A 21,447-nucleotide genomic window follows, 5' to 3' on the forward strand; every position below is an offset into this window, starting at 1 on the left:
CGGGGAGTTGGCCCAGGCTCTTAAGAACAAGACCTAGAGCATCAACGCTCCCTCGACTAGTCAACATACAGACAAGTAATCGAAGAATACTTCAACTTCTTGTGCCTCGACTTACCTGACCGCCCTGAGGACTTGGAATGGGATGACGACGATGGAGGACCCTGCAGATGATCTCAGGACCTTCCTTACTTTGAGATCTCGACCTCTGCAGAATCAAGCTTTGGGCTGCCATAAGCTTTAGGGACCGCTCCCTCAAAATCTTCTGATGCATGGCCCGACACTCAGAGCACAGCTTTGGGTCGTGGTCGCACTCGAGGCAGACCGACTGGGTGCGGTTCCATCACGGACATCGCCCAATGACAGGATCCACAGGGCTTGAAGCTGATCTTTCTGGAGGACGTTCTCGACGCACCAGGAGTTGAACACTCAAAGAATGCTTGACAAAATGTTTTACAATTTTTTTTATTTTTTTTTAAAGTCAGTCAAAACTTGACTAAGGGGAAGCTCTCCACGGATCGGCGCTTGCTGGCGTGGAAAGAAGAGAACTGACGTCAGTGCACTGGGGTGCTGCCTATATAAGAATTGCGATGTCCTGTCTGGCGCAGATGACAGACAACTTGCTCGAAGCCGATCTATGCCATTTATCGACGCAAAGAGGTATTGCTCACGTAAATCTTCCCGATCCATTCTGATGCCTGGGGAGAATTCAAAGGTAAGGTATCTGCAGCTAGATAATATCTGTAGGAAGCTGGCCTGGTCTGTGGTGAGCACCTATGGTGTTATCATCTTATATCAGGTCCAGGTAGTGAGGTGTACGCAGTGTCTAGGAAGCCAGGGCTCTCTAGAAGTAGCTCTTGGATGAGCAGCCAACACTTACCTAGGAGACATGCAAAGCTTTTGCAGTACCACTGTAGTCACACAGCACTTATGCATGTGAAAGAACCACACAGCGTTAAAAAAATAATAGTGCTTTTTTATGGTATCATAAATACTAAAATACTGTATAGCTTGTGAGTAGACGCACTATTATATACACATTAGAAGTTGGGAATTGGCATTGAAAGCTATAGAAAACAGTGAAATAACAAAAAATAATGGAGACCTTAGGGGGAGACCAAACCATATACTAAGTAAGTGGAATGCGAACGTCCGTTTCATACTATAACAAGTGGAATCTGTATAGGGGAGGTGGAGGAACTGGGAATCCCAAAAGGTAAGTACTAGGGTGCCCCCAGCGACCAGGAGAGAGGAGGTAAGAACCTGTTTTTTCCCCAAACCCACTGGTAACTTTGGGAAAAGGACTGTGCAAGACACAAGTAAGACTGGAAGAAACCAAAGGTGGATCCTGACAGAAAAGGACCTGCAAAGGAAGGGGACCAAGTCCAGTTCGAGTTATTGTCTGGTTAGGGCAAGAGCCACTACTTGAGAAGGAGGACCAGGTCGACGTTGAAGACCATGAGTCGGCTATGCAGCGCAGGAGAAGAGTTTCAGGAGTGAAGCAGTTGATGTTGCACGTCAGAAGAAGAGTTGCAGTTGGTCAGTGATGTGGAGAAACCACCAACAAGCCTTGGCAAAGGCGAGAGTCGGAGGTGAAGAGTTGCAAAGCTGCCCGGGATCAGGAAGGTCCAGGTGGACTCAACCCAGGTGACTCTCAGGAGTGGGGACAGTCAGAAGTCGAGGATGTAGCCCCCAAAGGCAACTTAAAGGCAGCAGGCACTGGGGTCTCAGTGAGGCCCACTTAGCACACCTGGTGAGGAGTCCCACTTTGCTGGACCAGCAGACAGGAGACTGCATTTTGCAGGGAAGAGTGCTGGAGGCCGGGCTACGCGGAGCCTAAAGATCCCATGGAAGAAGAGCCAACAATCCTTGGTAGCTGCAAGAGTCTGGGTGCATAGGGGTCCTGTACTGCAAGGAGAGGCAAGGAATTACCATCTCTCAAGTTGGACAGCTGGTAGAGAGGACCAAGGGGATCACTCCAGACCACCACCTGTGTTGCAGGATCCATGTAGTTTTGCAGGAGAGAAGATCCACAGCAGGTGGTTGTTGCAGTTGGTGCCTGCGGATGCAGGGGAGTGACTTCTTCACTCCAAGGAAGATTTCTTCTTGCTTCTTGTGCAGGCTGAAGACTGGTGGCCCTCAGAGGATGAACAGCCAGGGAAATGTTGCGGTTGCTGGAAGGAGCCGGAGAAGCAATGTTGCAAAGTGAAGTCGTCGATGGAGTTGCAGATTGCCGGTTCCTGGAGGGTCCAGTTGTAGTCCAGTTGTAGTCCTGGTGGCCAGAAGATGAAGTAAACGATGCAGAGGAGTCCTGCTGGAATCTTGCATTTCTAATCTGAGGACCCACCCGAGAGGGATGCCTCAAATAGCCCAGGAAGGGGGCTTGGTCACCGAGCAAGGTGACCACCTATACAGGCTGTGACATCACCTGCCAGACCTGGCCACTCAGATGCTCCCAGGGGCCTTTGCCCACCTTGGATTCAAGATGGCTAAATCAGGTGGCCACATGGAGGAGCTCTGGGCACCACCTCTGAGGTGGTGATGGACAGGGGAGTGGTCACACAGTTTTGCGCCAGAGCGGGGACCGGGGGCCCCTGGACTCCTGAAAACCGGGTTATGCAAGGAGGGCACCATAAGTCATGTAACACCTATTTCCAAAGGGAGAGGATGCTGCTTCCCACTCCCAAAGGAAATCCTTTGTTCTGCCTTGCTGGGCTTGAGCTGGTCAAGCAGCAGGAGGGCAGAAACCTGTCTGTAGGATGGCAGCAACACAGGCTGCCCGGGAAAACCCTGAAAACGGGTAGGAGCAAAGCTAGGGGGTCCTCTAAGGAGCCCCCAGAGTGCATAGAAAACTACAACCAATACTGGCAACTGTATTGGGGTATGATTCAGACATGTTTGATAGCAAACATGCCTAGGTTCGGAGTTACCATTGTGTAGCTGGACACTGTGTCCAGTAAACTGGTAATATGGCTTCCCCGCATTTATGAAGTCCAGGAAAATGGAGCTGGAGTTTGTTGGGGCACCTTTGCTTATGCAGGGGTGCCCTTACACACAGGTACTTGCACCCTGCCCTATAGGCTAGGAGGGCATGCCACAGGGGTGACTTACCGTGACCTGGTGCAGTGACCTGTAGCAAAAGGTTGCATGCACTTATTCACGTAGGCTGTAATGGCAGGCCTGCAGACACATTTTGCATGGGCTCCCATGGGTGGCATAATGCATGCAGGAGCCAATGGGGAACCCCTGGTGCCCCAAAGCCCTGGGTACCTAGATACCATATATTAGGGACTTACATGGGCGCACCATTATGCCAATTGTGGGGTGTACTAAGTCAAGGACAACCAAATTTAGAGGCAGAGCGCACAGTCACTGGAGTCCTGGTTAGCAGGGTCCCAGTGAACACAGTCAAAATACACTGACAGCAGGGAAAAAATGGGGGTAACCATGCCAAAAAGAGGGTACTTTCCTACAATGTCTGTACTAGAAAAGGCACTACCGAAGGTAAGTAACTAGTCCACCTGGTTGCATTTTACTGGAATTTTGTGAGATGTCTAGGTCTAGGCCACTCTTAACATACATGCCCTTTGATGCTGAATGGCTTTTGGTGAAAATCCTATCTCCTTCTGGGAGTCTCTCAGAAATAGCTGGTCTAGACTTGGCTTCGCCTGCGAGTCCGTTCCCACAGTAATTTCAGTTTAGGAGCTACTCAAGGGTACAGCTGCCTGGCCGACAGCTCTCAGCTAACGAGTTATACACACCAAGGAATGGTTCAGCCATCTTAAGAATAGGCAGAATGGAGGACCCTGAGATAGCCAGATGCCATGCTTGGCAGGAAGTTATCAGGCGGGAGCCCATTGGCTAGTCACTACAATCTCCCCTAAGAGCACTTTCTGGGCATAAAATGGGCACCCTTGGCACCTGGAACTCAGATCATGCTTGGAGTGGATAAGAAGACTGAAGGACTGTCCTGCTGACCCTGGACCCAGCAAAGAGGATGCAAAGAAGTTGGACTGCTCCTGCTGCCCCTTGGACCAGAGAAGGAAAGGAACTGTGCCTGTTGTGTCGTGCTCGTGAAGAAATAATTCCCCTGAGCCTAGCTAGAAGCAGAGACTCCAAGTGTCAGTAGGCTGGTTTCTTGTTCACAGCACGGGACCACAAAAGCAGATGAAGCCTGTCTGAGTTGGTATCTCAGATCTCCGCAGCGCTCAAAAGTTGCAACCGAGTCTGCTGGACTAGGGATAGTTGTCAAAGTACAGTTTGGTCGCCCAGAAGGAAAGTTATCACCAAAAGGAGGGAACCCCTGGTTTTATTGAGCCCAGTGACCAGTAGTCCAGTGGCGACTGTACTTTTACTGGGCCAAAGAGGACTTGGAGAGGGACATAGACCCTTTATGGAAAGTAGCATCTTTCTGACCTAGTTACCCCCCACTTCTTGTGTGTTGTCAGTGTCAGTCAACACAAGCTTTATTCGATCAAAAGACCATCAAAGCGATAGAAAAAATAAATATCATCTTAAAATAAGTTAGTACAATTCCATCCTAAAACCAGTATCTAACAATAGTAATATCCCAATCACCCAGTCTATAAAACCCATTAAAAATCATTGTTTACATAAGAATTACGCATGCGCCATGCTGACACTAAAAACTTGCTAACAGCATAAATTAAAACATTGGAGCCACGGCTTTTTAAAAGCCTCAAGGCTAAGACACATTTCCTTATCTTCATTTCCCGGCAAATTTTACGGATCCATTTAGACCTAGGGGATGAATATGCAGGGCAAAAAAACAAGAAATGTTCAACTGTTTCTGGAGTATTACCACACACAGGACAAATATCAGATGTGGCATTTGGTCCCCATCTGCTCGTCAGGGTCTTCAATGACAATGTTCCAAAACGAAATCTGGCATATAGTCCTTTGCCTACTAAATTGGGTATTACATCTAAATATGATTCAAAATGCGGATACCATTTGAAGTCAATAAAAAGATTAGTTAAATGGCCATGTGATTTACGACTAATATAGTCATTTCGTACTTAGAACCAATAGACACACTTCAATACTTTTGCATGAGATTTCTCGAGGTTATGTGGATTCTCCCAGACGTCTCCTAAGGCCAAGGTACAGAACCAGCTAGATACATGCTTAACCCATGGAATAGAAGTAGAATTTGTGGATTTTAACAATTCTAGAAGTGAGTTTTTATATACAACCAATTCAGGAACAATCCATAGCCTTACCCAGTATAACTAGGGTCTTAAAATAATTAGATCAGCTATCCGTTTTAATCCCAGATCTAAAAACCAATGGGATCAATGGGGTACTAGGAGGGAGCGCACATAGAGCCCTCGCAAAACTGTTCTCACCAGTGGTTATCATGTTACTATTGAAAAAAAACCATATCTCCGCACCATAGACCGCAGCTCCCTGTACCTTGGCCACATAGATCTTGGTTGCTGGAGATACAGTTTTGGCCGTCGTACTCCTATAAAAGCGCAGTATAGTTGCTGCATTATGTTGCAGGAGTCCAGCACTTTTGGTAACCTGTTCTTCCCAATGTAATGTATCTGTAAGCCTCACACCCAAATAATGGATGGAATTAACCTTATCCAGAAGATTGCCGTCTAAGCTAATAGTGCATTTCTTCCGTGGGCCAGAGCAAAATACCATTAATTTCGTTTTCTTGAAATTCAATTCTAGACCATAGTTCCAACAGAATAGATTAAATCCATCAACAAGAGTTTGCAGACCCATATGAGTCTTTGAGGTGAGTAGTGAGTCATCTGTAAAGAGGAGGATAGGGATTTTCTGGGCATCTGGGTGTCAGTGTGTTTTGACTGTAGTACAATGGGATCCTGCTAACCAGGACCCCAGTGTCTGTGCTCCCACCACTTGATTTGGTTACTGTTAAACCTTTTACACCTACAGTTGGCATACAGGTGCACCCATGTAAGTACCTAGTATATAGTGCATAGGTACCCAGGGCATTGGTACACCAGGGGTCGCCCATGGGCTGCAGCATGCATTGTGACACCCATGGGAGCCCATGCAAACTGTCTGCAGGCCTGCCATTGCAGCCTGCGTGAAATGATGCATGCACCCTTTCACCACCGATATAGGGCTTATCCTATAGCCTGGTCACTGCATTTAGACACTAAGTCACGTCTCTGGTAGTCCCTCCAGCCCAAGGGCAGGGTGCATGTTTCTAAGTGGGAAGGTACCCTTACATGGACAGGATACCCCTTCAAACCCTCAATTCCCTGGGCTTTGTAAGTGTGGGGATGCCATCTTAAGGTACGTAGTGGACACTGATAAACATGAGTGGTCCAACTACATAATGGCTTCTCTGAACCTAAGCATGTTTGGTACCAAACGTGTTGGAATTATGCCACTACACTGATTCCTGCGCCAGTTGCATGATCCCTGTACTCTGGGGGTTCCTTATAGGATCCTCCAGTTCTGCCTGTGCAGCCTTACGGGTTCTGACTGCCAGTCGCTGCTGCTGACCCCAGATGCTGTTCTACCCTTCTGCTGGTAAGCCGGACTCAAGCAGCAGAAGGCAGAACAAAGGATTTCCTGTAAGGGAGAGGTGTGACCATCTTCCCCTTTCTGTACTAGATGTCTGTGGGCTGTGGTGGCCTCTAAGCGCCACCAGACTGCTTTGAAGGGCACATTTGGTACCCTCCTTGCATAATCCGGTTTGCCTCAGTTCAGGAACCCCAGGTCCTGCTGTGGTGCGAAACCACACAAAGGAAGGGGAGTGACCGCCCCTCTGTCCAGCTCTTCCCCCAAGGAGGTGCACAGAACTCTGCCAGGTGGCCATTTGATTCTGCCATCTTGGGAACAAGGTAGGCAGAGGCCCCTGGGAGCATCAGGTTGGTTAGGCCAGGTAGATGACATCCCTGAATAGGTGGATCACTTCAGAGAGTGACCAACCCTCTTTTAGGGCTACTTAATTGCTCCCCAGAGGGTGGGTTCTCAGATTCGTCAAGCAAGACTCTTCAAGGGATTCCCTGCAAGACATGTTCTGCTCCTGGCCTCCAGAACCGCTGCTGGTCTGCTTTGGAACCAAAACAAGACTATACGGTTGGGAGGGCTCCCATTGAAACTTTGTTTCTCCAGCCCCTGCAAGATTTCGGCAACATCTGTGGCTGTGCATCCTCCAGGGTTACAAGGACTTTGCCTGTGTCCAAGAAGCAAGAAGGAATCTCAACCCTCCTTTGTGCCAACTGGTTTCCTTGGAGTCCACTGGGAGCGGTCCTGAATCCATAACAATCAAACTGCGACAATCCTGTGTTAGTCCATGGAACACCCGACTAGATAACAACTCTGCACCGGGCACCTGTGGGATATTACTTATCTCTGGTATTTTCTTACTCCCCAGCCCCTGGGATCCTAACACACACAATGTGTTTGGGCACCTCCATTCTTATACCACTTCCTTAGTTTATGGATTGATTCTCTCATAGGGCCCCATGTGTTCAAATACTATTTCTTATTGTTTCTAACTGTATATTTTGTGTGTAGAGTTGTCCAAGTGGCAATATACCAATGTTAGTTTAGCCTATAATATGTATTAAATAAATATTTATTTTTGCAAATCCCGATGTGGTTGCATACTGACTGACTACTGTGGTATTACAAGTGTTTTGCACTCCTCCTTGATAATCTTTAACTGGTCACCACAGCTACCCCTAGAGAGCTCTTGCTATCTGGGCACCTAAACTCTTGTCACTATGTGTTGCCTGGACTCAGTATATAGTGCCACACCATAGGTGTACACCATAAACTGAGCCAGCTTCCTACACACCCTTGTGGCCAAAGTCTGCCCACCATGACACAGGAAGACCTCCGCCAACCGCACATCATGTTCAGCATTCTACACATCAGCATCCCTCTATAGAAGTCAGTGCCCAAGGGCCACTGACATGAAGTGGACTGAAGCCTGCTTTTCTTGTTGAGGTAACTGTTTCTTCAGACCTTGCTGGTTCCCTTGAATGTCTGTCTGCCAGAGTTGGTCACCAGAAGTAACTAGCCAACCGCATTCCACTTTGACTAAAGTTTTATTGAAAATGTTTTCAAGTGTCAAATTTGTTAATGGTTGTTCAAAGTTGAGCGAAAAGTTATGATATACTGTTTCTTTAAAAATCTATATCCCCGGAACCCTCGGGTGGATCTTTTTCATTTTGTTGTATAGAAATTCATAAAATTGCAGTCTTTTTTTTTTTTTTTTTTTTTTATAGAAATTTATGTTGAATTCCTTGAGGTTTGTTCCATTCTTCAGTTGTTTTGATACTGTTTAAATGTTAAACTTGTTCCTTTGTTGAGACTCAACTGCTTGAAACCACACTTATCCTGGGTTGAGATAAGGTTTTTCAAACTAAGCCTGACTGGTCGTAGAACCGTTGGTAGTGTATTACACAGTGAGTTCTCACAACCACACCATATAATACACCCCGTTTCCTCACAGCACCTGGTCTAGATCTCAGTGAGGATTAGTTTTAGGTGACTTGAACTGATGGCCTCCGGCATCCTTCTGGTCAAACATGCCAGCTGGCATGTGTTCTCTAAAGTGGCTTCCGAAGTCCTAATGGGCACTACCTGGTGATCTCTCCACTCACACACATATTCCAGAAGAGAATGCAAAAAGCCTGCATTGCTGGTTGCTGGACCATGATTGGGTCAATGGCAAACCCTTCCCCCAGCTCCACCCAGACCTGTGGTCACTGATGCATCGCTTCTGGGTTGGTGTGGTCAGAGATGAAGATTAGAGGCAACTGGTTTCTAGCATAGGCCTGGCTCAGCATCCTTCTGGAGCTGCAAGCCATCCATTTGGGGTTGAAAAGCCTTGCTATTATTTATCAGAGGGAGGCTGTTACAAGTGCTCAGACAACACCACGCAACGTGGTACTGCAATCATATTGCGCATTTCACCCATTATATGCATTCAGCATACATGCAGTGGATCCTTCATGTACTGCACCACTCGCAGGCACATGCACACTCTTCACATGCATTCAACATGTACCCATTGCACAGCACTATATCCTTCATGTACTGCACCTCTCACAGGTGTGCACACACCCAGCACATTAATTCAACATGCACACATTGCAAAGTACAGAAATATGGCTATATTTTATCATACCCATGCACCCACACACCCACCACTGATAGACCACTCATACGTATTGCAGAACTCTACATCATACCGATGGAGGCCAAGGGGTCAGTTAAGCTCACAGCAGCAGAACTTTAAATGGTTGCGTCTGTAGGCCTCACTTGACTGACACAGGTAAAAGTGAACAGCACCCATCACGGTCCAACTAGACCACAATCTTTGAGGCACGCCTGTGTCATGGCATGCACATGTGATCCATTTTCACCTTTGACAACAAAAATCAGTATTTGGGCTACAGACATAGCTTAGGGCAGGGGTGCAAGTACATTGCCATGCAGGGGGCTTTTCCATCCCAACAGCTCATTCATGGAGTTCTGGTGCACATTGCGAAATAGATGTCTTAGTATTGCAACTGACACCTTTTTGTGGCTATCTAGCTTCAGCCATGTGTACTGATGCAAATTATCTGGGTCTGCCTGATTTATAGAGAATTTTCTTCTACCATGATGAATTTGCAGTAAGATCAAATATGCATCAGAAACTGTCAAAATAAACTTAACTAACATATTCCAACTTCACAGTACCCACTTAACAAGGGAAATGGTTGACTAATTTTTTTTCTCCCCCTCCTTAAGGGGATGCCTTTTTCAGTGTATGGAAATGCAATGCTTCCTCCTGTAGCACAAATGGCTGATGGTACCGGAGGCCCCATCTTCAATGGACCTCATGCTGCTGATCCATCCTGGAATTCACTAATCAAGATGGTTTCCACCTCCACAGAGAATAATGGCCACCAGGCGGTGAGTAGCATTCAAAGTTTGAGCAAAAAGGTTTGTGTCTGCATATTTATACTGATGTTAGGTTTTTATAAAATTTGGATGACAGTCTAGCATCTCTCAACGTAATGTGCACATTGCCCTTGTTGGATACGGTTCACAGTGTGTCATGAAAATGGTTAGAATTTCTAGATGATTCAATGTGGAAAATGTTGTGAAGGTATTAAAATCTTATTTTAAATATTCTCAATTTTATTTAAAAATAAACTGTGTATTTCTTTTATAGTTTTAAATTCTCTTGGGGGAGTTTACTTAAGTTTCAACCGGTTTGGTTGGCCACTGTAATGCCTAGTCAGACTTTTTGTTGACAGTGACTTGAACCCAGTGTGTTTCATATCAGATCACAGGCAGATTGTTTGTACAACAGACTAGATGTTGGCAGTTCTGACCTTGAAGGACGATAAGAATGATTTACGTAATGTAGCAATTACATTTTAGCGGTATTTTGGGAGCCATTTGAGAGCTAGTTTGATGGGTTTTCTCAAAGTTCCTTCAAGAGAAAATCTCTTTAAACTGTGCCTCAAAAGCTGGAATGTGTTTATGAACATTTTAAAGATCGTGTAAGCATACAAGTGCCAGATAAGAATGAATGAATAACTTTATTTGCATGATTTATTAAAACCTTTTCAAAAACACAATGCATAACAAATAATGGTTACTACCGAGCTAAAAAAATAAATACGTATGCTTCTATTAAAAGCAATAGACTTCTCGACGTCTATCATCACACCATTTCCTAAAACTCTCTTGGTGCCTACCAGACATAGGTGCAACTGTTTGTTACGTAAATACTGCACCTTATGCCTAAAGAGAGATTGTAAAAAAATAGGCAGAGAAGACTAAACTTAGAAAGATATTTAAATGTTTTTTTAGCAATTTTAAATTAAGATGCGAGTACCCTGCGATACAATGACCTCCACCACACAACACCACCACCTGTGGCAATGAGCAGTAGATCGCACAATTATCCTCCGTTAAAGCTGATCGGGGTCAGCATTATGGGGGATGCATCAGCCACTTTGTTAGTAACGTAGCTTTAGGTGCTGCTACCCCCTCTTTGATTTCTGAGCCTCTGTGGGCATGTGCAAGCAGTAGTTTTTTCCTCGTAATAGTGAAAGATTTCCCGAGGCGGGCCAATTCCTTGGGAATTTCGGCAGTAAATATATATCTAACAGCTTCTTTACGTGTCTGTAGGCTGTGTTTCAGGAAAAAGTGTTTTAAAAGTTGACGTCTCGGAGTCCAATCCCGGGCAACAAAATATTAAATGACCAATAGATTCGATATGATAGTTACAAAGTATACATTGCTGAGAGAGACCCCATTTTGGCTTCCAACTACATCTAAATTCCCAAGCAGGTAGGGTTAGAAGCCGCATGTGTAGAAGCACCTGAAATGTTTGAACTCTTGGGGCTGCTTTCATGTACGGCTGGAGGTTGGCCGAGCTATATAACTCGGCTAAGCCCTCAGCCCCCCTAATTTCCCTGATTATGACAAAGTCCTTCTCTCTAGAGATTTGCGTGCTATATTCTTTCAATATCTTTTTCAGATGGGCCTTCGAAATTCGGTGGTCCGATTAAAAACATGAGGTCTAGGTCAAAAGGAACCACAGCTTGCCTCAAGTGGTTGGCTCAGCTACTCGAGGCATCATCAGAGATTAAGCGAGCGCCTCAGACTGTCGGCATTGGCCCTACAGACATCATACCATAACTTGATTATATCTTTTTTGCAGTTTATATCCATATTTGTTATGTTAAATTCTAAGCGGATCCCTGCATGTCTGGTCAATTTGGGAACTTGAAAGATCCTTTTACATGCTCTCATTTGGCATTTCTCCAGGAATTTCATTAACCTGACAGGATATTCGAAGTGGCCATAGGTAATCATGAGTAAAAGTTTTGCTTTTATAACTCTCCTTAATGGTTCGATTGTAGGTGATTGGAGCCGGAGATGGAGTTTAGCTAAAGCATAAATGGTTCTCTCTGGCTTACTTCTCAGTGCCGTTAACTGGTGAGCAATTTTACCGGTGTTATCTGGCCACACTCCCAGGTACTGATACTTTTATTCCGTGTCTATACACAATCTGCCAATCTTCCACACGCTTGGGTATTTACGGGTCTGCCGTCCAAACACCAGGACCTTGGTTTTTGCTACGTTGACCTTCAGTGCGTTTATCTCGTAATCGTGCAGGATAGCCAAGCTCCTTTTCAAGCCTAATTGAGTCTGAGCAAGTAGAACTCTGTCATTGGCGTATTGGATTATCGGGAGCACAGTCTTTCCCAATTTCGAGGGAAATGTGTTTCCTCTGAGTAAAACTTTGCTGAGGTCGGCCTTATACAGATTGAAGAAAGTTGGAGCAATGACACATCCAGATAGGTGAACCAAAGCAACGCAAGAAGGGCTTTGTACACCGAAGTTACAATGAAAACATTTAGGTGTCACAGAACTTGTATAATTACCTAGACTTAATATTTGAAAATGTTAAGGATGTATTCCTTAAAATAAAAGGAAATTGGGACCTTTTGTATTCTGGTGACTAGTGATAATGACAAGCACATATCATTGGATGTTACAAATTAATTGATAGCAGGGTCCATATTTTTGAGATGTATAGCCTTTAAAATGATTACACATCCTGGAGATACATATTTTCCTATTCATCTGCTGAAAAATCTGTGTGAATAGTATAGTGTGCAGAAAACTCACGGAAGACATGTTGTGTTTCTTAATATGCATTTTAGGTGTCCTAATTGCCTAAGTTGCAAAGAATTCACAAATCACATTTTCAAATAATTGATTGTGTTACAAATCCAATAATGTTTTTTGTATCCTAAAAATCTGCTTTGCTTTACCTAGGTATGGACGGGCACGTGGGCCCCTCATATGAACGGTGTGCACATGAACCAGCTTGGCTGACTGAGATAAAGTACTCTGGACATTCCTACCAGTCAGAAGAATTCGGAGGCAAAAAACAGTTTGCCCCGAAAACATTCTACTGATGTGCTTGACTGAAGTGTGTAGGCTTTTTGCAGAAGAACTTGACTAACTGACCTTTTTTCTGTGAACATTATCACCACCCAATCTCCACCAATATACTTTCACTTTAGCTAGCCTTTGTTCCTTTTCCCCTTTTCTCTTATTTTATTTTTAATATATTTTGGACATAACTTTCTGTTGAAGCTATACCTTGGCTGGTTGGTTTTAGTACTGTAAGCTGCTTCTGAGCAAACACAGAAATTTAGCAAAATTATGTAACTTTGATCCTGAAGTTTTAGAATGGCAAATGTACAATTGTTTACATAACAGAAAATGGCTAAGCAGAGAATTTCAATATGTCAGTATAGAGGCTCTACTATATGTAGACTTAAATTAATGTGAGATATGTACCTTCATATTCAGAATTCTGGATGTTTCCTTCATACATTAAAATATTAATAAGCATATCGTGTGTGCTTGACAGTTTATATGTTTTTTAAAGTAATAGAATTGGGTGTGGTGAATGATTGTCTTGTTCCCTGTTTCGTGCATATTTACCATGCTACAAAATTACAAGAATTTATACAGTTGGTAAATTCAGATTGTGCAAAGGATCATTTAGTTTAATCTAAATATGTATCACCAGATGTTGAACAGAGTATTTAAAACCATTACTTGTATACCAAACTTTGGTACACAGTGCCCTTGAAGGGAGGATTGCTTGCTGTTTCAATACAAAATGTTGAATCCCAATATCAAAATTAGTGACGGGTGACCTTACCATTTGTTTTTTGGAATATTCTGCTGTTCTATTAAAGTAATCCAGTCTTGCTCGTTTATTTACATAATAAATGGTTTCTGGTAAACAGCTAGCTCTAGTTCTCAAAGCTGCTGCTCAAAAACTATGTGGCAGATAGCTTTTACGTTCCTGGACTCCTTTAGCCACTTGACTTTTTTTTTTTTTTTTTTTAATCTGTTTTATTATTTTTAACACATAGCATGGTTTTACAAATGCAAACACTGGGTCGATACAGTACATAATTTCTATGCCAGCAGAGTAGCAGTTCACGTGTTTACTTATCAAGGTATCTCCTATGCAACGGATAGTACAGTCAGTATCTAGTGAGATAATGTTTTACCAGAACATGTGACATTATTAAGTATTATGAGTACATCAAGTCTATTTCTCACGCCCCAAGGTGCATTGAACATTGCATTACATCACAAGTATGTTTTCCGTTGTGGCCAATTTCTCCTCTTTTTGCGGTCACATTCAGCTGGTGGGATATGTCAACAGGTCAGTTTTGGTTTCATTAAGACATGTGTAATAGTAATATAATGTAGTCTTCTTCCCTGTCTGCGTTTCGTTCCTCACTTATCTCTGAGGGACTTAACAAATGTAGGTCCTGTGAGTAATACTTTAGCATTGTAATAATTCACGGTGGGTGGTCATAATTTTTCGGTTCTAGTTTTATGCTTCCCATATGTCATAGCCCGTGTGTGTCTGTCCTCTGTCCCGTAATACTCGCAAAACCCACGTTTCCACTCGCGCCCACCGCAGTGTGGCAGCGCGCCAACTGGATATCTCCGGTACTTAAGATGCCTTCCAGTTCATGTCAATCAAACGCTTGTACATGATGAATGCTAAGGGGGTAATATCAACCCTGGAGGTACAGGACCGCCAGGGCTGAAATGACGGAAGCACAGCCAACAGGCTGGCGGTGCTTCCCTGGACATTACGACTCGCACCGCCGGGGCCGGCGGTTTCCCGCCACAATGGCCCCGGCGGTAGTAATCCGCCAGGGCAGCGCTGCTAGCAGCGCTGCCCAGGGGATTACGAGTCCCCCTACCGCCAGCCTTTTCCTGGTTTAAACCGCCAGGAAAAGGCTGGCGGTACAGGGCGTCACGGGGCCCCTGCACTGCCCATGCCACTGGCATGGGCAGTGCAGGGGCCCCCTGACAGGGCCCCATGCGGCTTTTCACTGTCTGCTATGTTGCGGCCGATATCCCCGCTGGGCCGGCGGGCGGAAACCAGGTTTCCGCCCCCGGCCCAGCGGAGATCACCTAATGACCGCGCTGGGGGTGCAGCCGCATTGGCGGCCGCACAGCGGTGAGATCTACAGCCGCCCGCCAAGGTCATAATGAGGGCCAAAGTCTGCAAATTTATGAATATGTTTGTTTCTTAACTCTGATTCTTATTCCTAACAGGCAGGATTTCGGTACCGACAAACGTGTTCCGGATGTCGGTCACTTCTGCTACCACCCTAATCCAGGCCCTCTGCAAGGGACCACAGTCCCATACCATATGATAGAGGTGCGCTGCATGTAGATCGCAACGGGGGCATGCCGATGTGGACGCAGGGTACATGTGCTGAAAAGGAGATGGGGATAAATACGTCTGGTGCAAAAAAATGAACTGGGTATAGCGGAACCTGGGATTCCCTGACACACTCTGAACCTGTTGAAGGGCCACGGACCATTCCCCCAGGGACAGGGGTTTGGGGAGGACTGAGTTCCATCTGCGTCCCGCCACCCCCACACTATCCACAACCACGGCAGTCAGCGCTTTGTATAAATTAGTGATTACTTTTTTTCTGGGTACTCTCTGAGAGTAATAAGTGTAGAACAGGGGAAGTCTCGGGTTCTTGATCCCCCTGCAACCATGTCTTTTTAATCTGGTGGCATATAGCATAATACTCCATAAGTTGTCCTGAGCTCATGAGGAGAAATCCTTGATGGCTTCAAAAGACATCAATGTGCCGTTGTCAAAGCTATCACCCACAGTCTCTATTCCTGCTTTCACCCATGGTGCTATGCATTGATGTTTAAGTAGCTGTGTGCTTCCCGGTATTTGGCCCGGTGGTATGAGAGGGTAATACGGGGGGCAACATTTGCTCCCCTGTATATATTTCCGCCAGCAGGCGCATGCTGCCAGCAATAGGTAATTATCATTCACAGGTTGTGGCGTACGATCTGCAAGCCACTTTAAGATGGGAACACCTCTCAACTGCGTGCGCACCCATGTTGTCTCGGACGACTCAGGTCTGTTCAACCAATATAATGGCCATTGTAGTTGCGCTGCTGCATAGTATTGCTCAAAGTTTGGTGCTCCCAACCTACCCCCACATAACAGGTGTTGCAGGGTCCTGAGAGCGGCTGTGCCTGCCACGACCCCAGATGAGCTCCAGCAGCAACCTATTAAGGTCACGAAAGAAGCTCCTTGGAATAACTACAGGTAACGTAGCAAAATAATAAAGGAGCCTTGGTAAAATCAGCATGTTTGCCACTGCCACCCTTCCTAGAGGAGAAAGAGGAAGTGAGTACCAGAACTGGAGTGAAGTTTCAGAGAGCAGGGCGTGCGTCCTAGGTTGCTATCCCTCATATCATCAGTCTTGCGATATATATGCACTCCCAGATATTTAAAGGTGTCCAAGCACCACCTCAACCTGCTTGGGGGAAGTGCCTCTTTCGTCCCTGTGGGTAACTCCACCAGAGGGATCAAGCAGGACTTGAACCAGTTAACCCGCAGACCCGAAATTGTTCCATACAAATCCAACAGGGACATCACATCAGGAAGGGTAGACCGGCCCTTTAAGTAAATCAGTGTGTCATCGGCATATAATGATATGATGTGATATGTCCCCATACAATATATTCCCCATTGCGCGGCCTGGGCACGAAACCGAGCAGCCAGTGGCTCCATTGCAATTGCAAAAAACAAGGGCATCAGTGCGAATCCCTGTCTAGTTCCTCTGCCTATGGTGAAGTTTTCTGATATTATTGCTCCTGTCCTTACCCTAGCTGTGGGGTCAGCGTACAGAGTCTGCACCCAACGCACAAAGCCCGGTCCAAATCCCATACGACGCAGTGTGGCGAACAGGAAATCCCAGCCCAACTCATCAAATGACTTTTCTATGTCTAGAGATACGGCGACATTTTCATATGCCTCTTTAGGGGTATTGCCAATGATGCTTAATAGTCTTCGGATGTTTAGGAACGTGTTCTGTCTGGGTATGAAACCGATTTGATCTTCATGAACCAGAGTGTGTATGACCAGGGCGAGTCTATTCACCAGCACCTTACCCAAGATTTTGCAATCTAAATTCAGGAGGGACAGTGGCCTTTATGATTTCACATCCGTAGGATCCCGACCAGGCTTAGGGAGCACTACAATTAACGCCTCTCTGGGATGTCGGGAGCAGGCCTAGAGTCCAAGCCTCCTTGAACGTGGACAGCAAGGGACACGATAAATGCAGAGCATAGGTGGAATAATACTCTATCAGTAGGCCATCCATGCCGGGAGTTTTATTACGAGCTATTTGTGTTACAGCCACAAAAATTTCTTCCGTTCTGAGGGGTTCATCAAGCGCTGCCACATATGGCTCTGACAGTTTAATCAGCGGTGCTTCACTAAGGAAGGACTCCAGCTGCTGGGCATCGCATGCTGGTTGTTGTCAATATAGCCCTGTATAATAATCTTTAAAGGCATTATTAATTTGTTCTTGTGAGGACACCACTGCCCCGTCATTCAGACATATACCCCCGATTGGAGCATGCTGCTGTTCCTCCCGTAACAGCCATGCCAGGAGCCTCCCCGAACTATCACCTTCCGTATGCAAACATGTGAGATGGTAGTGTATATGCAAAGATGTGAGATGATAGTTGTAATCGTGCCGGCGAAGGCACTGATCTGCCTCTTCGTACACCCTACGTTTCGCACCCAGGGGTTCAAATGACACTGTATGTTGTGCGACTGCTATTTCCACTACACGCAGTTTGTTTTCTAAGGTGACAAGTTCATTATATAGCGAGCGGCGCACCCCCCAGGACACGGAGAGGCAGTGTCCTCTAATCACAACCTTATGTGCATCCCATTCTGTGGCTCTCAAATACGTGGACCCAGTGTTTAAGTCTCCATAATTCTTAATGCAGGCATTTAAGTCCTCCCTGAATGGAGCATCCAACAGTGCCTCCGTTCTTAAACGCCAGGTGGGTATTGCGGAACGCTTTCTTCCCCATCTCATAGTCAGTAGCAAGGGGGAGTGATCGGACACTGTCCTAGCTAAGTAACCAGAAGTCTTGATCAAAGAGCACATGGAGGGAGTCCCCCCTAGCAAGTCTATTCTGGTGTGTACGTCATGTAGTGTGGAATAGAAGGAGTACTCCCTATGTGTTGGGTGTCCTGTGTGCCACATGTCATACACTCTGGTATCTCTAGCCCAGGTTGTCAGTAAAGTAGAGTTTCGACTGCTCACTGCTCCCCTCAGTGGCAGAGATGAGCGATCTACCATCCCATCCGGAATGCAATTAAAGTCCCCAACACAGACGGCAGACACAGTCGGGTCGGTCAACAAAGCAGGAGTCAGCACCTGGAAGAATTCACCCAACACACTATTAGGGGCATAAATCCCTACTACGGTCAGCGGCTTGCAGTCCAATAGCCCCTCCAGTACTATGTATCTGCCACCTGTATCCACCCTTGCTTTATGCTGCACATAAGGGACCTCCAGCGCTATCCACACCAATGCTTCCCTTTCATAGGCCGAAGAGGACATACCATACACCTGACCACGCCAGCGCTTCTTTAGGGCCTTTAAATCACCACTCAGCAAATGTGTTTCCTGTAATATGGCAAAATGACCCCCCCCCCCCCCCCCCCCCACGTTTGAGACAAGCATATATACGGTGCCGCCTTCCCGGCATCACCATTCCGTCGTACATTCCATGTTCTTATAATATATTCCTGCATCGTTTGTGGGTTTCCATCGTGATATAAACAGTGCAGTCATATTCATCATGTTATATGCTCGGCACCTAAGGAAAAATGCCCCTCCGCTGCCCTGGAAATATATTCACTTGACAAGTTTACTAAGATGTATCGCGACCCTACTAAACATAGTAAATAGAACCCCCAATCCCCCAACAACAGTCTCATTCCCAAAATATGAGGGAATTCAGGCACACCTGTGATTACCATTAACAAAAAAGAAAACAACATATAATGATAGCAAAAAACTTTTTCCTTGTGGATCCATCTGTGGGGACATGGTGGTGATCATGTGGGGCTCGTCCAGGACCCCTACTGTCGGATAGCAAGTTAATTAAACATTACCAACACCAGCCACGGTCACAATATCCTCTGATTCCTTCAGTGTATGGCGCAAGAGTGTGTCCATACATAGCTTTTAAGAAACATTTCAGGCCCCGCAGCTCCTGTCTGCCACATATGCTTTTCACTGTCCCCCAGTTAGGGATTTTTGATGTACTGTAGCAGGGACAGCCCAAGTTCCGTACAGATTTATCACCTGATCCATAAATGTTCATTCAGTTAGCACAGTACTCGGTGTGACCACTAGTCCTTTCCTTACTCCCACAATAGTTGAGTCAGAACCTCCTGAGTCTGAATCCGAATGCGCATGTGAAACATCCTGGATCAGCGCAAACGAGTTTTGAGTGTGTATCGTCACATCTCTGAATGCCCTAGCTCTTTCAGCGGCTCCCTGTGTCTTGGTGGGTTGCGCTCTCGACCTCCTTTTAGACCTCCTACGAGCAGTTGAAGTCAGCCACTCTCCATCGTCCTTTTCTTCCTCTGAGGGTTGAGCAATTCCCTTAGCAAAGATTTGTGCGCGATCCTCCGCAATCACCCGGAGCTTGGCAGGGAACATCAAGGCATATTTGAAGTTGTGCTCATGCAGTCTTTGCTTGACTTTCAGATAAGCAAAAGCGTTGGCGTTGCACTTCTGCAGTGAAGTCTGGGTAGGCCGTTATGAAAGCCCCCTCATGCCTCACCGGGGCGCTGTTCCGGAAGTGCTGCAGTATCCTGTCGCGGTCCCTCTAATTGAGAAAGCATGCTATAAACGGGCGAGGAGGCATCCCCGGTGCGGGCTGTCTGCCCGGTATTCTGTGTGCCTGTTCCACAGAAAAGAATTTCGATGTTGCCCGCTTCAACACCTCACTGACAAGCCACTGCTCTAGAAATAGTTGCTTACTGGACCCTTCTGCATCCTTCGCACACTGTCGTAGAGCTTTCACTTCCAAATCTAACCTCTCTATATGCTTTGGGGTCTCCGACACTGTAGGTTCCAGAACGTCCAGGTTACCTTCTGACACCTTCACCCTCTCTAGTTTGTGGTGTTCAACCCTAAGGAGGTTGAGATCCTGAGAGACAGAATCTATCCTATTTTCAAGGGACAACTTGGTGTCCATGATGGCCTTTAATATTTTTTCAAATTGCCCCGAGTGTGTTTGCAGGGTGCTTTCCAGGGAGCGCAAACTCTGTGCATCTGACATTGCATCCGGAGGGTCCCCTTGCCCAGAGCGCTCTTGAGACTTGACAGTCTTGGTTTTCCCCATCACTCTGATCTTTCAGAGCGCTGCGTTGATGATTTAAATTATCTCCACTTTGCGCTGACACCTCATCATTACAACAATATCAAATGGGGGAGCTCGCTTTCAAGCATCCATCTCGGCCGCCATCGTGGCCACGCCCCCTGCTAGCCACTTGACTGTTAAGCCTTTTCTCACTGCTGTGTTAAACCCTTTTCTGATATTCTGGAAAGTTCTTATTTAGGTCTTCGCATCATATTTTCCTGCAAGTCATATCCCGAATAGCAACCTATTAGTGCCTCCAAGAGAAGGATTGTACAAATCAGGATCTTTAGCGACTTGAGAAAACAGGAAGAATATGGCTTTTTTTTTTTTTTTCTTTTTTAAATGGAGTTAAAAAAAAATGGCCCAAAAGAATTTTCATTATAAAATTGCATCAGTAAATTGCCATTAACCGCCCAACTGGAACTTGTCATCTAAACAGGTGTGCTAGAATAATAGTTCACATTTCATCATTTTTATAACTTTGATGGTCAATATTTACACTTTATCCTGTTTTACTTGCAGCCAGGAATGGGGTAAGTACCTGGGATTTCTACATGGGAACCCGGAAGCATAGTCAAATGTAAGATCGAAAATTCATGATTTCAGGAAGTTTAGTAAGTTCTCCCAAACAATCATCAATAAATAAATGAGTATGTATTAAGGGAAGGATTGGTAACAAGGTTTGCATATGTATAGTTTCTGTTGAAGGCCGGTTTATGAAAGTGAAAATCTGCTACATTCCCCACACTGATCTGGTGACAGTGATATACAGCCTTCATATTTGGCCTAAAAATGTCTAATACACAAAGCTTACAACTGAGCTCTGGCTCACAAAGATTATTCACTATGCATCAACTGTGCTTCACTTGACATTGAACATAAAATGAATAGAAGTTTTGTAATGATAGAAGTAATGCATTTTTGAAAGGTGTTATTTAAGCTGAGTTCAGAGAAACTTACAATACCAAAACTATAATTCATATCTGATAGAGCCATCTAGCTGCAGATTCAATATCTCAGAATATTCCCCAGGCATCGGGGTGGAATGGGACATTTTTGAGCAATTCCCTTGTGTAAGGAAATGCCTCCTTGGCATGGTTACCCCCTAACTTTTTGCCTTTGCTGATGCTAAGTTATGATTTGAAA

The 21,447-nt window shown here is 45.5% G+C and overlaps 1 protein-coding gene across 6 annotated transcripts in view; it reads left to right on the forward strand.

The window, feature by feature from the left end:
- The window catches only part of LOC138291300 (ankyrin repeat domain-containing protein 17-like), a 1,121,799-nt gene extending 1,108,404 nt beyond the window's left edge, over positions 1-13,395 (forward strand). For 3 of the 6 annotated variants that reach the window (XM_069230308.1, XM_069230310.1, XM_069230309.1), the window contains exons 33-34: positions 9,757-9,921; positions 12,811-13,395. In XM_069230308.1, coding sequence (XP_069086409.1) covers positions 9,757-9,921; positions 12,811-12,870 — 225 coding nt within the window. In that variant the 3' untranslated portion in view covers positions 12,871-13,395. The remainder of the gene's footprint in view (positions 1-9,756; positions 9,922-12,810) is intronic. The other 3 variants (XM_069230311.1, XM_069230312.1, XM_069230313.1) reach the window with 1 other exon arrangement.
- Positions 13,396-21,447: the final 8,052 nt, after the last annotated feature.

This window comes from Pleurodeles waltl, chromosome 1_1, assembly GCF_031143425.1.
Source record: "Pleurodeles waltl isolate 20211129_DDA chromosome 1_1, aPleWal1.hap1.20221129, whole genome shotgun sequence".
In the NCBI taxonomy this organism is placed as follows: domain Eukaryota; kingdom Metazoa; phylum Chordata; class Amphibia; order Caudata; family Salamandridae; genus Pleurodeles; species Pleurodeles waltl.